Source organism: Thermobia domestica, chromosome 8 (assembly GCF_964235325.1).
Source record: "Thermobia domestica chromosome 8, izTheDome1.hap1.1, whole genome shotgun sequence".
Classification (NCBI taxonomy): Eukaryota; Metazoa; Arthropoda; class Insecta; order Zygentoma; family Lepismatidae; genus Thermobia; species Thermobia domestica.
In genome coordinates this window covers 969,976-985,651 of record NC_137461.1, presented here as the reverse complement: position 1 = coordinate 985,651, position 15,676 = coordinate 969,976, and the positions used below count along the sequence as shown (strand labels likewise).

General features: G+C 37.6%; 1 protein-coding gene and 1 non-coding gene across 6 annotated transcripts in view; both read left to right on the top strand.

The window, feature by feature from the left end:
- Positions 1–15,676, top strand: part of LOC145692623 (phospholipase A2-like) — a 63,610-nt gene that overhangs the window by 15,288 nt on the left and 32,646 nt on the right. For all 5 annotated transcript variants that reach the window (XM_081767954.1, XM_081767955.1, XM_081767952.1 and 2 more), the window contains exons 2-5: positions 2,184–2,344; positions 5,160–5,308; positions 9,543–9,702; positions 14,126–14,278. In XM_081767954.1, coding sequence (XP_081624080.1) covers positions 2,193–2,344; positions 5,160–5,308; positions 9,543–9,702; positions 14,126–14,278 — 614 coding nt within the window. In that variant the 5' untranslated portion in view covers positions 2,184–2,192. The remainder of the gene's footprint in view (positions 1–2,183; positions 2,345–5,159; positions 5,309–9,542; positions 9,703–14,125; positions 14,279–15,676) is intronic.
- Positions 3,407–3,479, top strand: TRNAQ-CUG (transfer RNA glutamine (anticodon CUG)). The gene has a single exon. It is a non-coding gene; the product is annotated as a tRNA-Gln (tRNA).

The following is a 15,676-nucleotide window of genomic DNA, read 5'->3' as shown; positions in this document are numbered from 1 at the left end:
CCAGGATTAGGCCAAACGTGGAGACAAGCCTTGGCAACAGACCTTAATATTTCAATGTTGCCTGTAGCAAATGTGTTTTCAGAAGGAAAGAAGCTTTTGTTTGTTTATGCGTGGAAGTGATTTGAAAAAAACACACACACAGCCTCTCCCCCTTCCCAATATACAGAAACTGGGACGACAAACATATTCCTTCGTCCATCAAACAAATCAATATTTAGAGATTTTTTTTTCTTTACGTTAAGACTCAGTACAGTTTCAGCAGATGACTCACCGGGATGTGCAAGATGTGGCAACAGCGTACCACGTGCTTCTCCAAACGTCAATTTGTTTCAAGTTTTGAAAACACTATAGTAACATTAACCCCATTATTGAATATACCTACAAGATACGTATTATCAGTATGGACTTAGGCAAAAGGAATCAAGTATCGATCAGAGTTTTACCATTCATCAAATACTCGAGAAGAAATGTGAAAAGGACATTCTGACAGTATTCGTAGTTTAAGGAAAATTTCCCTAATCTTGGAAAATTTCGGAAGTAAATGTAGCAAAAACGTAAAAAGGTCTCCTAAAAGAGAAAAAAGGCAATATAATAACAATAGTTCATGTATGTGTGTGTGTATTTGTCTGTTCAAAGTTGTATAATTTTCACTGATTTTTGGTTGGTTTATTTTTTATGTATTTTTCTTAAAAACTGAAGGAAAACGTTGAAATATAACAGCAAAAAGCGAATGAATAAAACAAATGTGGTCTTTACTTCCTTTAATAGAGATAAATTAATTTTTTCATATAAATTCTGTCAAAGGAATTGAATATTCAACGAATTAGGGAAAATTTGATAAGAAATGGGACTTGAACCAATAATGATTTACAAGAAAGAATTGTTGAAATCGATCAAAGTGTTCCGCTCTCGCAACAACTGCCAGTTCTAAGAAATTCAGGCGCTCATTGTAACTCGCGCGGAGCTGAGTCTAGGGATGGTTTTATCAGAACGTCAGCTACGCGTAACTTCGCTCATCAATCAAATTTCAAAGTACCATCAGCTAACAAGGAGTAAACACGGAGATGTTCAATTGTCCAGATTTCGGCAAACTTTAGAGCACATGTGAGACCGGATACCGATTTTGTTTTTTTACATTTTTTTACTCTTTCTTAGTCTCCCCAATTCTCAACATTTTCTCAGTATCATTACTTGAAAATAATGCATTCTTTCGGTCCACCCTATTGTTAATATTTTGTTTCATTTTAGCTTAGTTTATATTTTATTCATTAGTAGTAATTAAGACATAATTGCAAGGAAAAGCAATAATGCGAAGAAAGGAGAGGAAAACTTTACAGAAAGAGTGGAATGAAAACTGAATCAAACCAATTGCAGGCAGAAATAAATAAGAGAAAAACTTGGATATTTTAAAGGCTCATCTACGTATTCAGTGTACAAGAAAATTAAGTCCACTTTTGATCATTTTGGACATTTAACAATTGCCAGATACAGCTCAAAGGCCATTTTGTACTGAATATCTAACAACAACAACAATGGAAAGGATTTGGGAAGGTATTGGTCAGGCCCTGTTTAGTAGGTACCATCCCAGCATTTGCCTGGTAGGACTGAGGAAAACCCTGACCTCCCGATTCCCCTTTAAGATCTGTATTTAAAACTTCTTTCAGAGATTCAAACTCTCTATGTCCAGATATTGTAAATAACTTGATAATATAAAAAATAGTGTTAAATTTTCCATGAACTTAAAGAGTACCGTACAAACTTTTGTATCTTTTTCTCACAAGTTTGGTGATTGGAGTCAATCCTCTTGTTCTCCGAATGCCTCATATATTTCAAATTCTTTACAATTTTGACGAAAAACCATTTACATTGGTTGGGTTATATTTATTACGAACAGGTATAATAGCATATGCTTCCACTCCCTTCATATACTGATCAATAACATTTCACTTAGTTTCAACGACAGGAAATCGATGAAGAAATTGACGCGGAGAGAAAGAACAATTTCTGTGAAGAATGGTAATTACTAGTGGCTGCAGTTATACATGTTTTTCTTCTTTTATATTTGAATTCAGTTGGGAAAACGTTTCATAAGAAATTTTGTTCTGGATACAATGTGTGAAATGTCATTTGTGGTTGGATGTATCATGTATAATAAACAATATGTCTTCTTCTTCTTTTTTTAGCAACAGAAGATGACGAGTCACGTGTTTCATTATCTGTTCTTCTTCATCGTCGTAGAATACGCTTACTGCTATCCTCATCAGAACTTCTATGTGGACCAACACCTTCAGAATCTCGTTAGGATAGGGGACGACGGTGAAGACTGCCATATCATCGCCGGAAGGTTCGTCGTTTCAGCTCTTGAAAATTAATTTGCACTAACTTCTAAACAATTTTATATCTTAACTTGATCGTAAGCGACGTAATTTACTGTTGCATTCCTCTCTGTTTTGGACTATACCCTTCTTGAGGTATTTACTACTTATTTGAGTGTGGTTGCAAATTTGCAAAATGAAAATAGAAGATAGCCTGCACTCCTGAAATTACCTCCATTTAAAGTCAGGGTTTCCTTACATTTAGCTGTTTTACAGTGTTATAAGCAGGGGCGGATCCAGGACCAACTTCTGGAGGGGGGGCGATGGGTTGTCATACTGCTACTTTTTAGGGCTCCAAACTTTAGGATGGGTTTTATTTATATATATAAAATAAGAAAGTTTCCTCTTCTGGGGGTTGGGGCGATAGCCCCGATCGCCCCCCGCCTGGATCCGCCCCTGGTTATAAGATAACCAGACCTTCTTGCAGAAAAGTTTGTTTGGGAAGGGAGGGGGAGGCAAAATGAAAATATGATGGGCAGCAAAGGGACACAATTTTTTTCATATTCCCAACAACTATTTATTTTTTCGTTGGTCCCCGGGTAAGAAGCACGGTTGATGAATTCCTTGAGCAATGTCTACCCGAAACTTTGGAAGAACCTGAAGATAACATACACGACGTGTACACTATTTACACGTTTCGCACCACTTTTTGAAAATGGCGTCAATGTTGAAACAATGATGTTTGTTCATTTATCCTTAAAATTGTTTTGTGCACACATTATACACGTATGTCTAAGAGTTAAAAAATATTGAAAAACGAATCGTAATGCATTTAGTTTTCTCCACATATTATCTACGAGTAATGGAATACAATTGTTATTATCATTTAGGGTGTTTAAAATAGTAATTAGCGTTGTTGCTTCCAATCTGGGGCTCTTGGCTGACTTCCTTCCCCTTTGTTTCTATGAACATTGATTCAAGCTTAAATTAGTCCTTGTGACGTAGGGTTGCTGTATTCTGAAATGCCAAAATGCGGCTACACTTCTATTTAGCTGACTCGTTAGTCGTCCAATTCTAAACTAGCTCTTGGGGGCCGCGGTGGCTCAGTGGTAGAGCGTTCGCCTCTGGTGCTAGGGGTCCCGGGTTCGATCCCAGCCCGCGCCAAGTGAACTTTGTGGTGGACAAACACCGTGTGCGTGGGTTTTCTCGGGGTTCTCCCGTTTCCTCCCACTTTCTTCATTCCACCATTTCATTCATTACTCATCATCACCGTCTCCTTTAGCCTAACCGGCATTACCGTGGGACGTAAAACTCAAAGATTTCATTTTCATTTTCTAAACTAGCTCTTGTCCATTTACAGAAAATCTCGGAAAATTGAGAAAAACTGTAGGACTGGAAATACTTGAGTGTGTTCATGTGAATCACTTGAACACCATCAAATATATCCAGTTCTACAAAGCATGTAGATTCTTCAAGTTTTTCGAGATTTTCTGTAAATGGGCAAGAGCCGATTTCGAAATGGACGACTCAGTTGTAATGAACATTAAATTTCCACACAAGAATGCTAAGTTTTAATTTTTGTTTCGTGTATGCTTTAAAAACACATACAAAATTTTGTGTATGCTGTGTATTTTAGAGAATATAAAGAACCAAGCATATACAGCAAAAAATGAGGTGCTGAAACAACACAAAATAACAACTACTTTAACGTGTTATTTGTGTGTTAATTTAACACCAAGGACATCTCCTTCCTAGCATATTAGAAATAATTAGTGATTGTCTGTAAGAATTTGAATTGGATTTTATTGCTTACAATGAACAAAGTTTTACGCAATATATTTGACATTTATGCCAACTAACGAATAACATAATATATTTTGCTGTAATCGGTCACGAAAATAGATTTATAAGCCTATGAATTGTCTGACAACAGTTACATGAGTAGCAATTTTGCCATCTTTTCTTATGTTTTTCTTGTGTGCTAGGATATAAGAATATCAGATCGGAGAACAATTACTCATGTAACTCTTGTCAGACAACTCATAGGCTTACAAACTATTTTAGTGACCGATTACAGCAAACCATTATATTATTCGTTACTTGGCATAAATATCAAATTCCTTTGCTCGCTGTAAGCAACAAAATCCAATTCAAATTCTTGCTGACAATTACTAGTTATTTCTGATATGCTAGGAAGGAGATGTCCTTGGTGTTAGATTAACACACAAATAACACCCTAAAGTGGTAGTCATTTTGTGTTGTTTCAGCACCTCATTTTTTGCTGTGTACTTTTACACGTGAAATCATCGTGTTGGAATAACCAATATCCAAAGACAGTTATCAACGAATCACCGTAAGAAGCTGTAAGAATCGTAGACGATGGAGGCTTCATTCGTGAGAAATTGTGCTAATGAGAAGGCGAAGCGATTGGTGGATGTCATAAAATCATTAAGGCCATAGGCGTTAACACAAATTCGTAAATTTCGAGATACGTTTATTGGTTATTTGAACGACTAAATGTCTGAAATGAAATTTGACATCCTTCAGCTAAGAAAATGCAGAGAAATAAAAGAGTTTTTGGAAAATATATGGGGACAGAAACTTTTACTCTGAAAACGCAAAGTTATTTGTTTAAATGTTCACATTTGATAGAACTACTTTGTTTTATGTATGAATTTGCTGAAATAAATAAGCCAAATTAATAATAATAATTTTAGACAATTGGTATGAACCTTAAAAACACTTTTGCCTAGCCATATAATATCTGGTAGCATGTGAAAATATTGGCTGTAACTAACCGAAAGTATACAGTATACCAACCGTTTTGTGCTTTGTTTCTTTAAGGGAAAGAGTACAACGAATTCTTGACGTCGTGGACTCAGATTCTGTGATATGGTTGACAGACGGGAAGATGCTGAATTTGATCTCGAAATGTCGCGGGCAGAGGACTGTCCCAGACATCATCTCCAACCAAGTTGGCTTCATATATCCAGGTAACTATTCCCATTGATCATTGTGTCGTTTACAATTGTTCATTTGAATAAAAATAATCGATTTTTATTCACAATGAAGGTATGCAAAGGTATAATATATGCTACACGCTGTTACGCATAATTGTTTAGGGCGTAATTGTTTAGTTTTCTGTTTATCTGCGTAATTAATAAGCACTTAAAAACTGCTAAGTGACAGTCACACTCTCATGTCCAGCGTTTCTTTCCAAAGAACAATAAACAGCGTTAAATGCAAACTTTCCAGATTTAAACTTGGAAGAGAAGTGTGATTGGCGATTGTCAATTAAGTCAATTGGCGATAAATGTTTATTTTTGTCTGAAGATAATTTCTTTGCGGAAGATCTTAGAAAACATCAAAAATCGCGAGACACACCTGATATGTATTCGCGACACACGAAGGGTCGCGACACCGTAGTTGACATACACTGCCTTAGCTAATGAGATACGTGCCTACAAAGTTTCGTTTTGATCCGATGAGTAATTTTTGTGAAATAGAGTACCACATAAGGCGCGCCGAACTTTCCCTTGTCCTTAGACGATAGATTACTTGTCCATCAAGTGTGCTTTAGATCTGGCCAGTAGTTAAAGAGAAATAAAATACCACATATGCATACATATATTACATAGATAGATTTCCACCCATATACCTGGAGTGAAACTATAATCTCTCGTGTATTTCCACCGCACGAGCTAATAAAATTAAAGAAATGATAAACATGCATGCATGGTAATTACACGAGTGATAACGAGATCAGTAGTAGTTGACGATAAGTAAGGGATGATTATATATAACTCTGATGATAGCATTGTAGTCTGCAATGACCTTGAAAAGCACGACCTATTACAGAAGGTCGATCCGCGTATATGTGTCCAATTTTGAAATAGCACTAACCTTATGAAAATCCATGGGACCACCATTGGTTGGCCTCAATGTGATGGCCATGTGTTCTGGCAATAGCACTGCACCGTAACTTCCACTGTAGAAGACTACAGTGAAGTACAGGAAGTGGAATCTTCTAGCATTCCTACCGGCAGTCTTTCCACAGGCCCCCGAGAGTAGTGACACGACGAGAAGAAAGTGCCCTTTTCAGTAGACTAAACCCGCAGAAGTCCATGGGACTGGCATCTGATGATTTCACTGGTATATCATGAAATGGAATAGCACGAATACCGGTGTCTGTCTCCATCTGCTTCAGAAAGTTCTGGGTAGAACGAGATATATGTGAGGAGGCCTTATCCATATGCACAGACAATTGCTTTATGGAATGCCCATATAAACGAGGCAGATCTTCTGTATAAATTGGGGTCAGTATATGTTGCTGAAAGAATGCAGAGTTGATTTTACAGTTTTTAGGGACCTGACGAATTGTTAACTTGCCCTGATAAGAGTAACCGGCGACAACCATAAATCCTTTCGAGAAAGTTGCTTTGCAATGACTGATGAACGCAGGACGGCTTTTTGAATCTCGCGAAGTGTAAGTTATGGAGCGAATTTTGCCACAATATGATAGATACACCCATGCTTCATCTAGTGTGGCCCAAACTTCTACTTTTCCCCAGATAGATGACGTTCATAGAGGCGCCTTCTGTTGGTCTTTCTCTCACGACGATGGGTCACACTTAGGTAATGTCCATGACTTTTAAAGACCCTCCGGAGGCTTAATTTCCCACTCAGGGCGCGGTTAACATTTGACTGTGGTATGTGGAGTCCAGCTGCCATCACACGTTGCGGAGGGGGATTTTCTTGTAAGGCCATTCGCCGCAACTTCTGAGCTACTTGTGGAGTCACTGTGTTACATGCTCGCTTCCTCGACCCCTTAGTGGGTGAATGCTTGCCTGGTATGTCTTCTTTTTTATGCTGCTTGATTATGTTCTTGATAGTTGTTGAACACAATGCACAACCATTTTCTTTGCACTGCTTTTGAATTTTAGAAACAGAATATTTGGTGTGGAAAAGTCCAATTACGTAGCCCTTCCAAAAACGGTTCACCTTTGGAGCCACGATGCACACGATACACACTTTCGCTTGACAGACGATAGAATGGACCTCCAGGTATAGCACACGCGTTTAACCACTTGGTTCGGTCACTTCTGTGGTCAGGAATACGGGTGTAAAATTGGACACATATACGCGGATCAACCTTCTGTATTATTATTGTTATTAAATATGAATATCTTATGCTATCACGTATTAGCTCCATTCGAAGAGAAAGAATACGTTGCAGAATCTTAATAACGCAAAATCTGTTTATTTTACAATATTAATATTAATGCCCAGGGACGTACGGAAAGAGTGGGTCCTGAGAGTCCCTGAAATCCCAACTTTCTGTAAATTTAGTCTAATTTAGGAGTCTCCAAAATCAAGCATAGTTTATCGTGTCAATTTTCTCGGTGTACTCCCGTTTTTTCCCACAACCTCATTCCACCAAATTCTTCCATAATCATTCAATTATCTTAATCTTCTGTCTCCCTTAATTTAAAGGGATGTTAAATTGAAAGATTCTTTTTGTTTCTTTTGGTGGGATTTAAAAACAATTAAGGTAAAAAATTACAAAAAATCAGAATTTATTAATACTTACATGCAAAACTTTCACACAATTTAGAGAAATGTATTTCGGACTGTTGTTGTGATCCCAGGGTAGACGATGCGAATCTCACAGGAGGGCATTATGTCACATTGTAGTTCGAAGCCATGGAAGATTTTATAGCTGTTACGCTCTAAAGTCAAAGAACTATTTTTCTATAACTTTCCAGTTTAACATTTCACTATGGCCCATGGCTTGCTATACAGTCATTGAAAGACCTTTACATACGTCAGTTTCCAAAATGAAATGAAATACAATCTTTCAATTTAACGTCCCGTTATCCTAAGGGAAGTGGATGATTAAGGATGATGGAAAAATTGGTGGAATGAGCATGTGGTAGGAAACGGAAGTAGCCACTCGAACCACGGACCTCACGCAACAGAAGTAAGGCTCTACCACTGGGCCTCCATGACCTCTACGTCTGTTTTTTTCAAAGTTTTTACATATCTTAATCCCATTTTTTTACGGGGTTTAGAATGGGTTAATTAATTTTTGGATTGGTATTTCCGTTGTTTTGTTATGAGATGATAATACTGTATTACGGCGAGTGCTATTAAATTAAACATTGTTTCAGAAGGGAGTACTCCGTTCCTAGAAACCTAACACCATTTTTAAAGTAAGAAGATCCATAGAGTGCCCTCCTCCATATGCATTCTTCCCTCAGCCTTTTCTTGTGTTCTTTGTTGATGTTTCCGTACAGAAGATTTTTTTGTTTTCAGAAGCTTTCTTCGACTGTACTTCTTGGTTTTTACATCTTGTTTTCAACTATTTTCGTTTCTTATGTTACTCCTTATGTAACAGAATTCCACCATCTCTTAGGCGACGATCTCTTTAGATTTCTATTCTCCTCATATTTTCTTTTGCTGTGCATCTTATAATTAAGAAATGGGTTTACCAAAAACTCCTGTAAATATTCACTATGTCTGTCCATGTATCCATCCAGCTACTCCCGAGATATGGACAATCAAAAGTTAGCTCCGCATGCAATGATATGGGAGTAATTATGGGCATCATCCTTACTTGATAGGCTACCCGCAGTACCGTTGAGATTAGCAGGTTAGTATAATGCTCAGATGGTAAAATACTAATCCGTGCATGCAATACAACTAAATGGCTTTCTACTTCACGAATCTAAAGACTGGAATATTTTCTATTTTCCAATGTTCATTTGTCTTAGAGTATTCATAACTATATTTAAAGTATTCATGACTATAGGTAAAATGCTATATTTAAGCAGTCTTTGTGAAATTTAGTTTCTTAAGAATTTTAGTTTATCAGAAACCAAAACAAAGTCCTATATATGTTGACACTGCTACGTGTTCTTATAGTTTTTTCAGTCCCACATCATAATTTTGTTCTTGTTGGATAAGTACCAAATGTTATACAAGCTTATAACACAATAAATTGGCAATTTAGGTAAGACAACCCGCTTAAGTCAAGATATAAGGTGTAGAAAGGGGAGTATTTTAGATCAAGAAGCACGAAATAAATTTAAAACTGTATATTTATTTTTGTTGGTGGTAAAGGATAAAATTTAAGCAGGAACGTATCACTGCTGTCAAAAGGAATACAGTATCTGCTGACGGTGCAAGTATCTAACTGAATATGTGAACGGGAGTTGTTTGTTGCAGGAACTAAATGGTGTGGGCCAGGGAACATAGCCGCTGGCTACAACGACCTCGGAGTGTTTAAGAGCGAAGACCTCTGCTGTCGAGAGCACGATCATTGCCAACAAACACTTCGTCCTGGAGAATGCAGACTAGGCCTCTGCAACAATTCTCCATACACAAGGTAAGAATGCGTTTCTTACTATAAGATATGGTGTAATATTGCCATTGAGATTTACTTTGGAAGTGCCGAAAGGCACTGAAACTTGGGACTGTCCAATCTCTTCTAAGAAATATACTCTTTTATGCCTCAGGGGAATCATTTCCAACTCAATGTTCTGTAACATCATTGTTGCTCCCCTTCTCATTAAACTATATGGAGAGATTTGATTTTTTATTTGATTTGAGTTTATTGTTCCTTTCAGCAGTGGAGATGAGGCGTGAAGCTACAGTTTAACGTTAGATTCGAAGCACACGGACTCCTGCTGGGAATCGAACCCGAGTCTTCCACGCCACACATGGAGAGGAGAAGAGGCCGGCAAGTAGCCTAACGTTGATAAAACACAGTGGTTAGGGTTCAACGCTAAAGTATAGCGTAGTCGATGGGTTTAGATGCATATTACTCGTCGGTACATTGCCAACGTCTGCTCTCCTACATCACTCCCTCTCCTTTTTTCCACATTGGGTTTATCTCTGATTTTTTTCTGTTTCATGCCATGCTTCGTCTAGTTTGAAATGACTACATTAAGGAGATATGTTTGATTAGTAAAACGTAATGTCTTGTTCAAAAAGTCTTGAACGCCCACCTTCCTTGATAACTCGATTTTCTAGCAACAATTCGTAAGAAATTCTAACACTTTGGCTTTAACGATCTCAATCAGCCAAAGAAAACCTATATTTGTTACATTTAATTTCCAAATGTGAATAAGAATTCAGGACCTTACGAAGGAAGTAGGTAGCTATAGACTGTACATGTAGTTTAGATTCACTGTACACATTCATACAAGAAAATAACTACAAAGGGTATTCCAGCCTGTCGCTGAAATATCACATCAGCTGTTCAACATTTTTTCGCTTTTTTTAACAGACGAAAGTAGCCGTTCTTTATTGATTTTTGGCTACAGAACGCGAAAATCGTACTTAAAATTTTCTGGCACAGGATTCTGAGTAATTTAGTGTTTTATATTTTGGATATAACGCTATGGGACATTATAAGTACAGGATTTGAAATTTTTGTTTTACATGGTACAAAGTGTCGTTCTTGACAAGTATTTGTTGCATATTCGACTTGGCAACGTTGTACGTTATCAACAGCTAGTGCGAGCATGTCTCATGAGTCACGTGAGGCAATTATTGCAAGTTGCAAGTAACTCCAGTTAACGTCTCTAATCGTATTCGTGGCGTGCTTCAAGCAGTAGTTTGGCAGACTGTTTGTGTTACTGGTGAACCAGCAGTTTGAAATAAGTGAGTGAGGTTATTATCGCTGTTGTACATATTGTTTTTATTGCGAAGTGTCAGTGATTCAAGAAAAATGTAGCAATGCCTAGAGTTCGGTGGACAGTGTGTGCTAAATATGTGCGGACGTGATTTGTGGTTCCAGGAAGCGACCATTGACTGCTGCAGTGCAAAGAGCATATTTACTATACTTTGGGCGCCGTGTTGAAGACCAGGATAAATCATGGGCTTCCCACATTTGTTGTACGAGTTGTTCATCTACTCTAAATGCCTGGATGCATGGGAAGAACGTTTCCATGCGCTTTGCTGTGCCCGCCATTTGGCGTGAACCAACAAACCATAGTACTGACTGCTGCTTTTGCATGCTACCCTGCTTGAAGAAAAGTATAAATACGAAGAAGAAGAGGAAGATCGAATACCCAGTGATACCATCTGTCATTCGTCCAGTGGTCCATGGAGAAGGATTGCCTCTTCCCGATACCCCGGCTAGCATTCCGACGCAAAGTGATACAGAGATTGAAAGTGAAGGTGAACCTTCAACATACCAGTGACACTGATCCTTCATTTGAGCCGAAAACCAACTATCCTGAACCATACCGACTCTCACAAGCGGAGCTTCATGACCTGATTAGCGATTTGGAACTGCCAAAGAATAAAGCTGAGCTCTTAGTATCTAGGTTACAGTAGTGGAACCTTCTAGTGGATAAAGTTACGGTATCACCTCTACGCGATCGTCAAAAAGATATTGCAAAATATTTCTGCTGCACCGATGAGCTCCACGTTTGATGCAGAAACTGAAGATTTCGTACCAAATAGAAGATTGGAGACTGTTTATAGACGCCTCTAAAACAAACCTTAAGGCTGTGCTCCTGTACAACAGCAAGGAGACTAAAGTGGTGATTTTAAGGTGATCGCAATTTTCTTGGTCTACAGGGTGGCTATACAAAGTACAGTTGTTACATATGTAAGTGGGATAGCCGTGTAAAGAATGTCCATTACACTTAAAAGGAATGGCAACGACGAACAGCTTTGTTGTGAGGCGAAAAAAATTTTCAAATGTACCTTTCGTGAAGACACAAAGCATTGCACACCGTTGCACAACAAACTTGGACTCATTCATGACCGTGGACAGGAATGAACGTGCATTGGCATACTTGTGCCAAAAGTTTCCGCGTCTAAGTACAGTAAAGATTAAGCAGGGAGTCTTTATTGGTTCGCAAATACGCAAGCTATTGCAAGACGAGGTTTTTGAATCTATTCTCAGTGCTGATGAGCTCCATGCGTGGCATTGTTTCCGCAATGATTGTACCAGATTCTTGGGCAACCATCGAGACGAAAATTACAAAGAATTAGTACAAGAATTGATATATGCCTACGAGAAACTTGGGTTCAATATGTCACTGAAAATGCACTTCCGACATTCCCACCTTGATGTCTTTTCAGTGGATTGTGGATCTTTGAGTGACGTGCAAGGAGAGCGATTTCACTAAGACATTTCTGAGATGGAACAACAGAAAGAAAAGTGGTCAGTTTCAATGTAAGCGGATTTTTGCTTTATCATTCCAAGGGATGCTCCAGATGTTCACCACAAGAAACAAAGAGACGGCGTGTTTAAAACAGATACTTTGGGTAACTTTTACCAATACAGTCCTTGTCCTGTAGCGCTATTTGCAAAATGCTAAGAGTGCTATTACACCGATAGTGTACCAGGAGGACGTTATATTTTTTATCTTCATATTCAGTGTCCAAATATTTATAAGAGACTGCTATCTTTATTTCCATAATTATGTTAATGTTTGTTACTTTTACCTTGTCAGTTTCATTATCATAGCGTTATATGCAAAATGTAAATTGTGTAATTAGTTCTAAATCTGAATTCAGAACACGTATTTATTGTGTTTTTCGTGTTCAGCGCCCCCCCAAAAAATATATATATATAAGGGACAGGTATTTCTATTTACGTAATCATTTCAAAGTTTTGTGACTTTTACCTTTACAATTTCATTATTATAGTGTTATATGTAACATGTAAATTGTGTAATTACAAGTAAATCTTAGTCAGGAGCACATTTTTATTGTCAGTTTCGTGTTCAGTGCCCAAAAATCAATAAAGGATGACCATTTACAATTCTGTAAAAAAAAACTTCACTGTTGCAAAGTCATTGATAATAATCTGTTCTTGGTATATAGTGCCATCTATGGAAGAAATAACATGTCAGTTATAACATCTACTCTGAAACTCCATCAGTTTGTTGGAGGCAGTCATTGAAATCAGTCGCTGTGATTTGAGCTCGCATACTGTATGGCAATGCTCCAGTTCACGCGCCTTTACTGGTATGACTGCAGTGCATTATCGTGGCATCGAAGAGATTCAGTACCCACACTAAAACCTACATTTAGCACTGCAACCTTGACAAAAGCAACCGCGTGAACTGGAGCAATGTCATGCAGTATGCGAGCTGAAACCACAGCGACTGATTCCAATGACTGTTTCCAACAAACTAACACGACTTAACAGTTCAAACTGATAAATTATTTGATCGATAGACGGCACTCTATGCCATCAAATAGCTTATAATCAGTGGCGCGACATTTCAGTATTAGGCTCAAAATTTTGGAAATACTCTGGTATAAATATATTCCACCTTTGATTCAAAGTCCTCTTTGCCTTAAATTATGCAAATTAAGTTTACGTTAGTTAAATTTTGATTATGTTAACTGCCCTTTGGTAAATAACCTTTGGCTTACTCTGCTTCAGTTAGATTCACAAACATAAGCTCAGTTTGTTTCGATAAGTGTATTTTAGTTATGTTACGATGCATAAATAAACAGCTACCGTTATAAAGTTATCATGTAAAGGGAATGCCACCATTGAGAACTCGGCCGAAAAAATAGTTGTATCTCTCAATTGCGAGAAACAGAACTTAAGAATTCGGTTCCATTCAAGGGTTATCGTGTGGAATAACTGACTTATAGACCTCCTAACATTGATCTTAAGTCGCACTTGCGGGATCCCAATAACATAATTCCCTATGCATTATGTACCAACACTCTAATTTTATCTATTACAAAATAACAGACTTGAATATTGTTTATAACAGTATAAGTTTATATTGACGTACTTTACATATCTGTTTATTATCTTCTTACAGATCTCATTGTGACTGCGACGAAAGGTTTAAGTCCTGCCTGCAGCACTTGAATTCTGATGTCGCCAACACAATTGGGTCCTTGTACTTCAACCTGGCACGAGTCGAGTGCTTCCGAGAGGAATATCCAATCGTTGGATGCCTCCGATGGGGAGGGTGAGTATACATATACTGTATTCTGCTTGAACCAACTTTTACATACACCCTTGAAATACATTGTAATAAGTAACATTGAATAGTAATAAAAACGACAATGAAGAAGAGACTGGATGGAATATGGCCAGGGCATAATAAGAAAGGTACCATCCCGGCATTCGCCAGATGAAATACTATGGGGAAAATATCAGAATAGGCAGCCATCCAATTTGAATCCAAAGCTTGCTATTTGTGAAAGTTGAACACTGACCATGTTGTTGTCCCCGCCTGGTAAACGTTGTGTTGACTCAATTAGTTTCCATTGCTTATAATGTATTTCATTTAGTTTTGTTTTGTTAAACTTAAGACGAGTCATTCCTCTTCCATCCCACAATTTGAAGCAGCGAAGATATTAAACACTCTTGCAACTATTAAACAAGCTAATGGCTTTGCATATAGTGGAGTCTCATTGTGTCACAAACTCCTTCCATATATTTTGGACTTCGAGCTAACAAAAGCATCACAATGAAGGTCGTGGCGAAACAAAATTGAATCCTCGACAAAAAATTCGTGTTTCTTTTAAAATTTCTTTTTCTGGAGCTATTGGAAATGACCAGATCTTCCCTCTGAGCCTTCGGTCTTCTGCCGGTACTATGGAAAAAGATGGTAGAGTGAGCGAAGGAACGGATCAGAAGTCAATACACACTCTTTTCTCAAAGTCAATACTCTCTTCTAATAAAGAAACACTGAGCTAAGATGTAAACTTTAGTGTACTTCAAATACCTGAAAGCAATTGAACAGAACGGAAAGCCCCCAATCCAAGCAAAGATAATTGTATGTTGATCCACTCTATAACTGGAGGATATCTTGCTAAGAAAACATGGCAGTGATAGAGAAAGAAAAAAGTAACTATTTGGATTGGAAGACCATACCTACATATGACTAGAGACTATTATTTCTGTCTTTGCGCCATTGACCACTGCAGACAATCACCATCGCCAAGCAACTCTCAAACTCTTTCCAGTATTAGTCCAGCGGTTAAGGGGTTCACCTCTGCGTTTTATGACTAAAAGGTCACACTTCACACGGACATTCTTTGGGCTCTAGTCAACAATTTAAGAAGGGGAGCCAAACTGAAGGTATCATCAGTTGTATCATATTTCTTTGATGCTTCTATTTCTATTAACATATTTTTTATTTTTCAAAAGAAAATCATAGAATTAACAACATGAATAATCTTTAAAATTATACTGCACACATGCAATATTTTAAATTATTTCTCTGGATAATCTATTCCTTTCCTTTGTCCACTGATTATTAATAAAGTAAAAAATTATTTCAACTATTTATGACTAACCAATGAGAAAAAATATCAATTTTCAGCAACTCTGAGATATATTCTTCATTTCTTAATTCAGA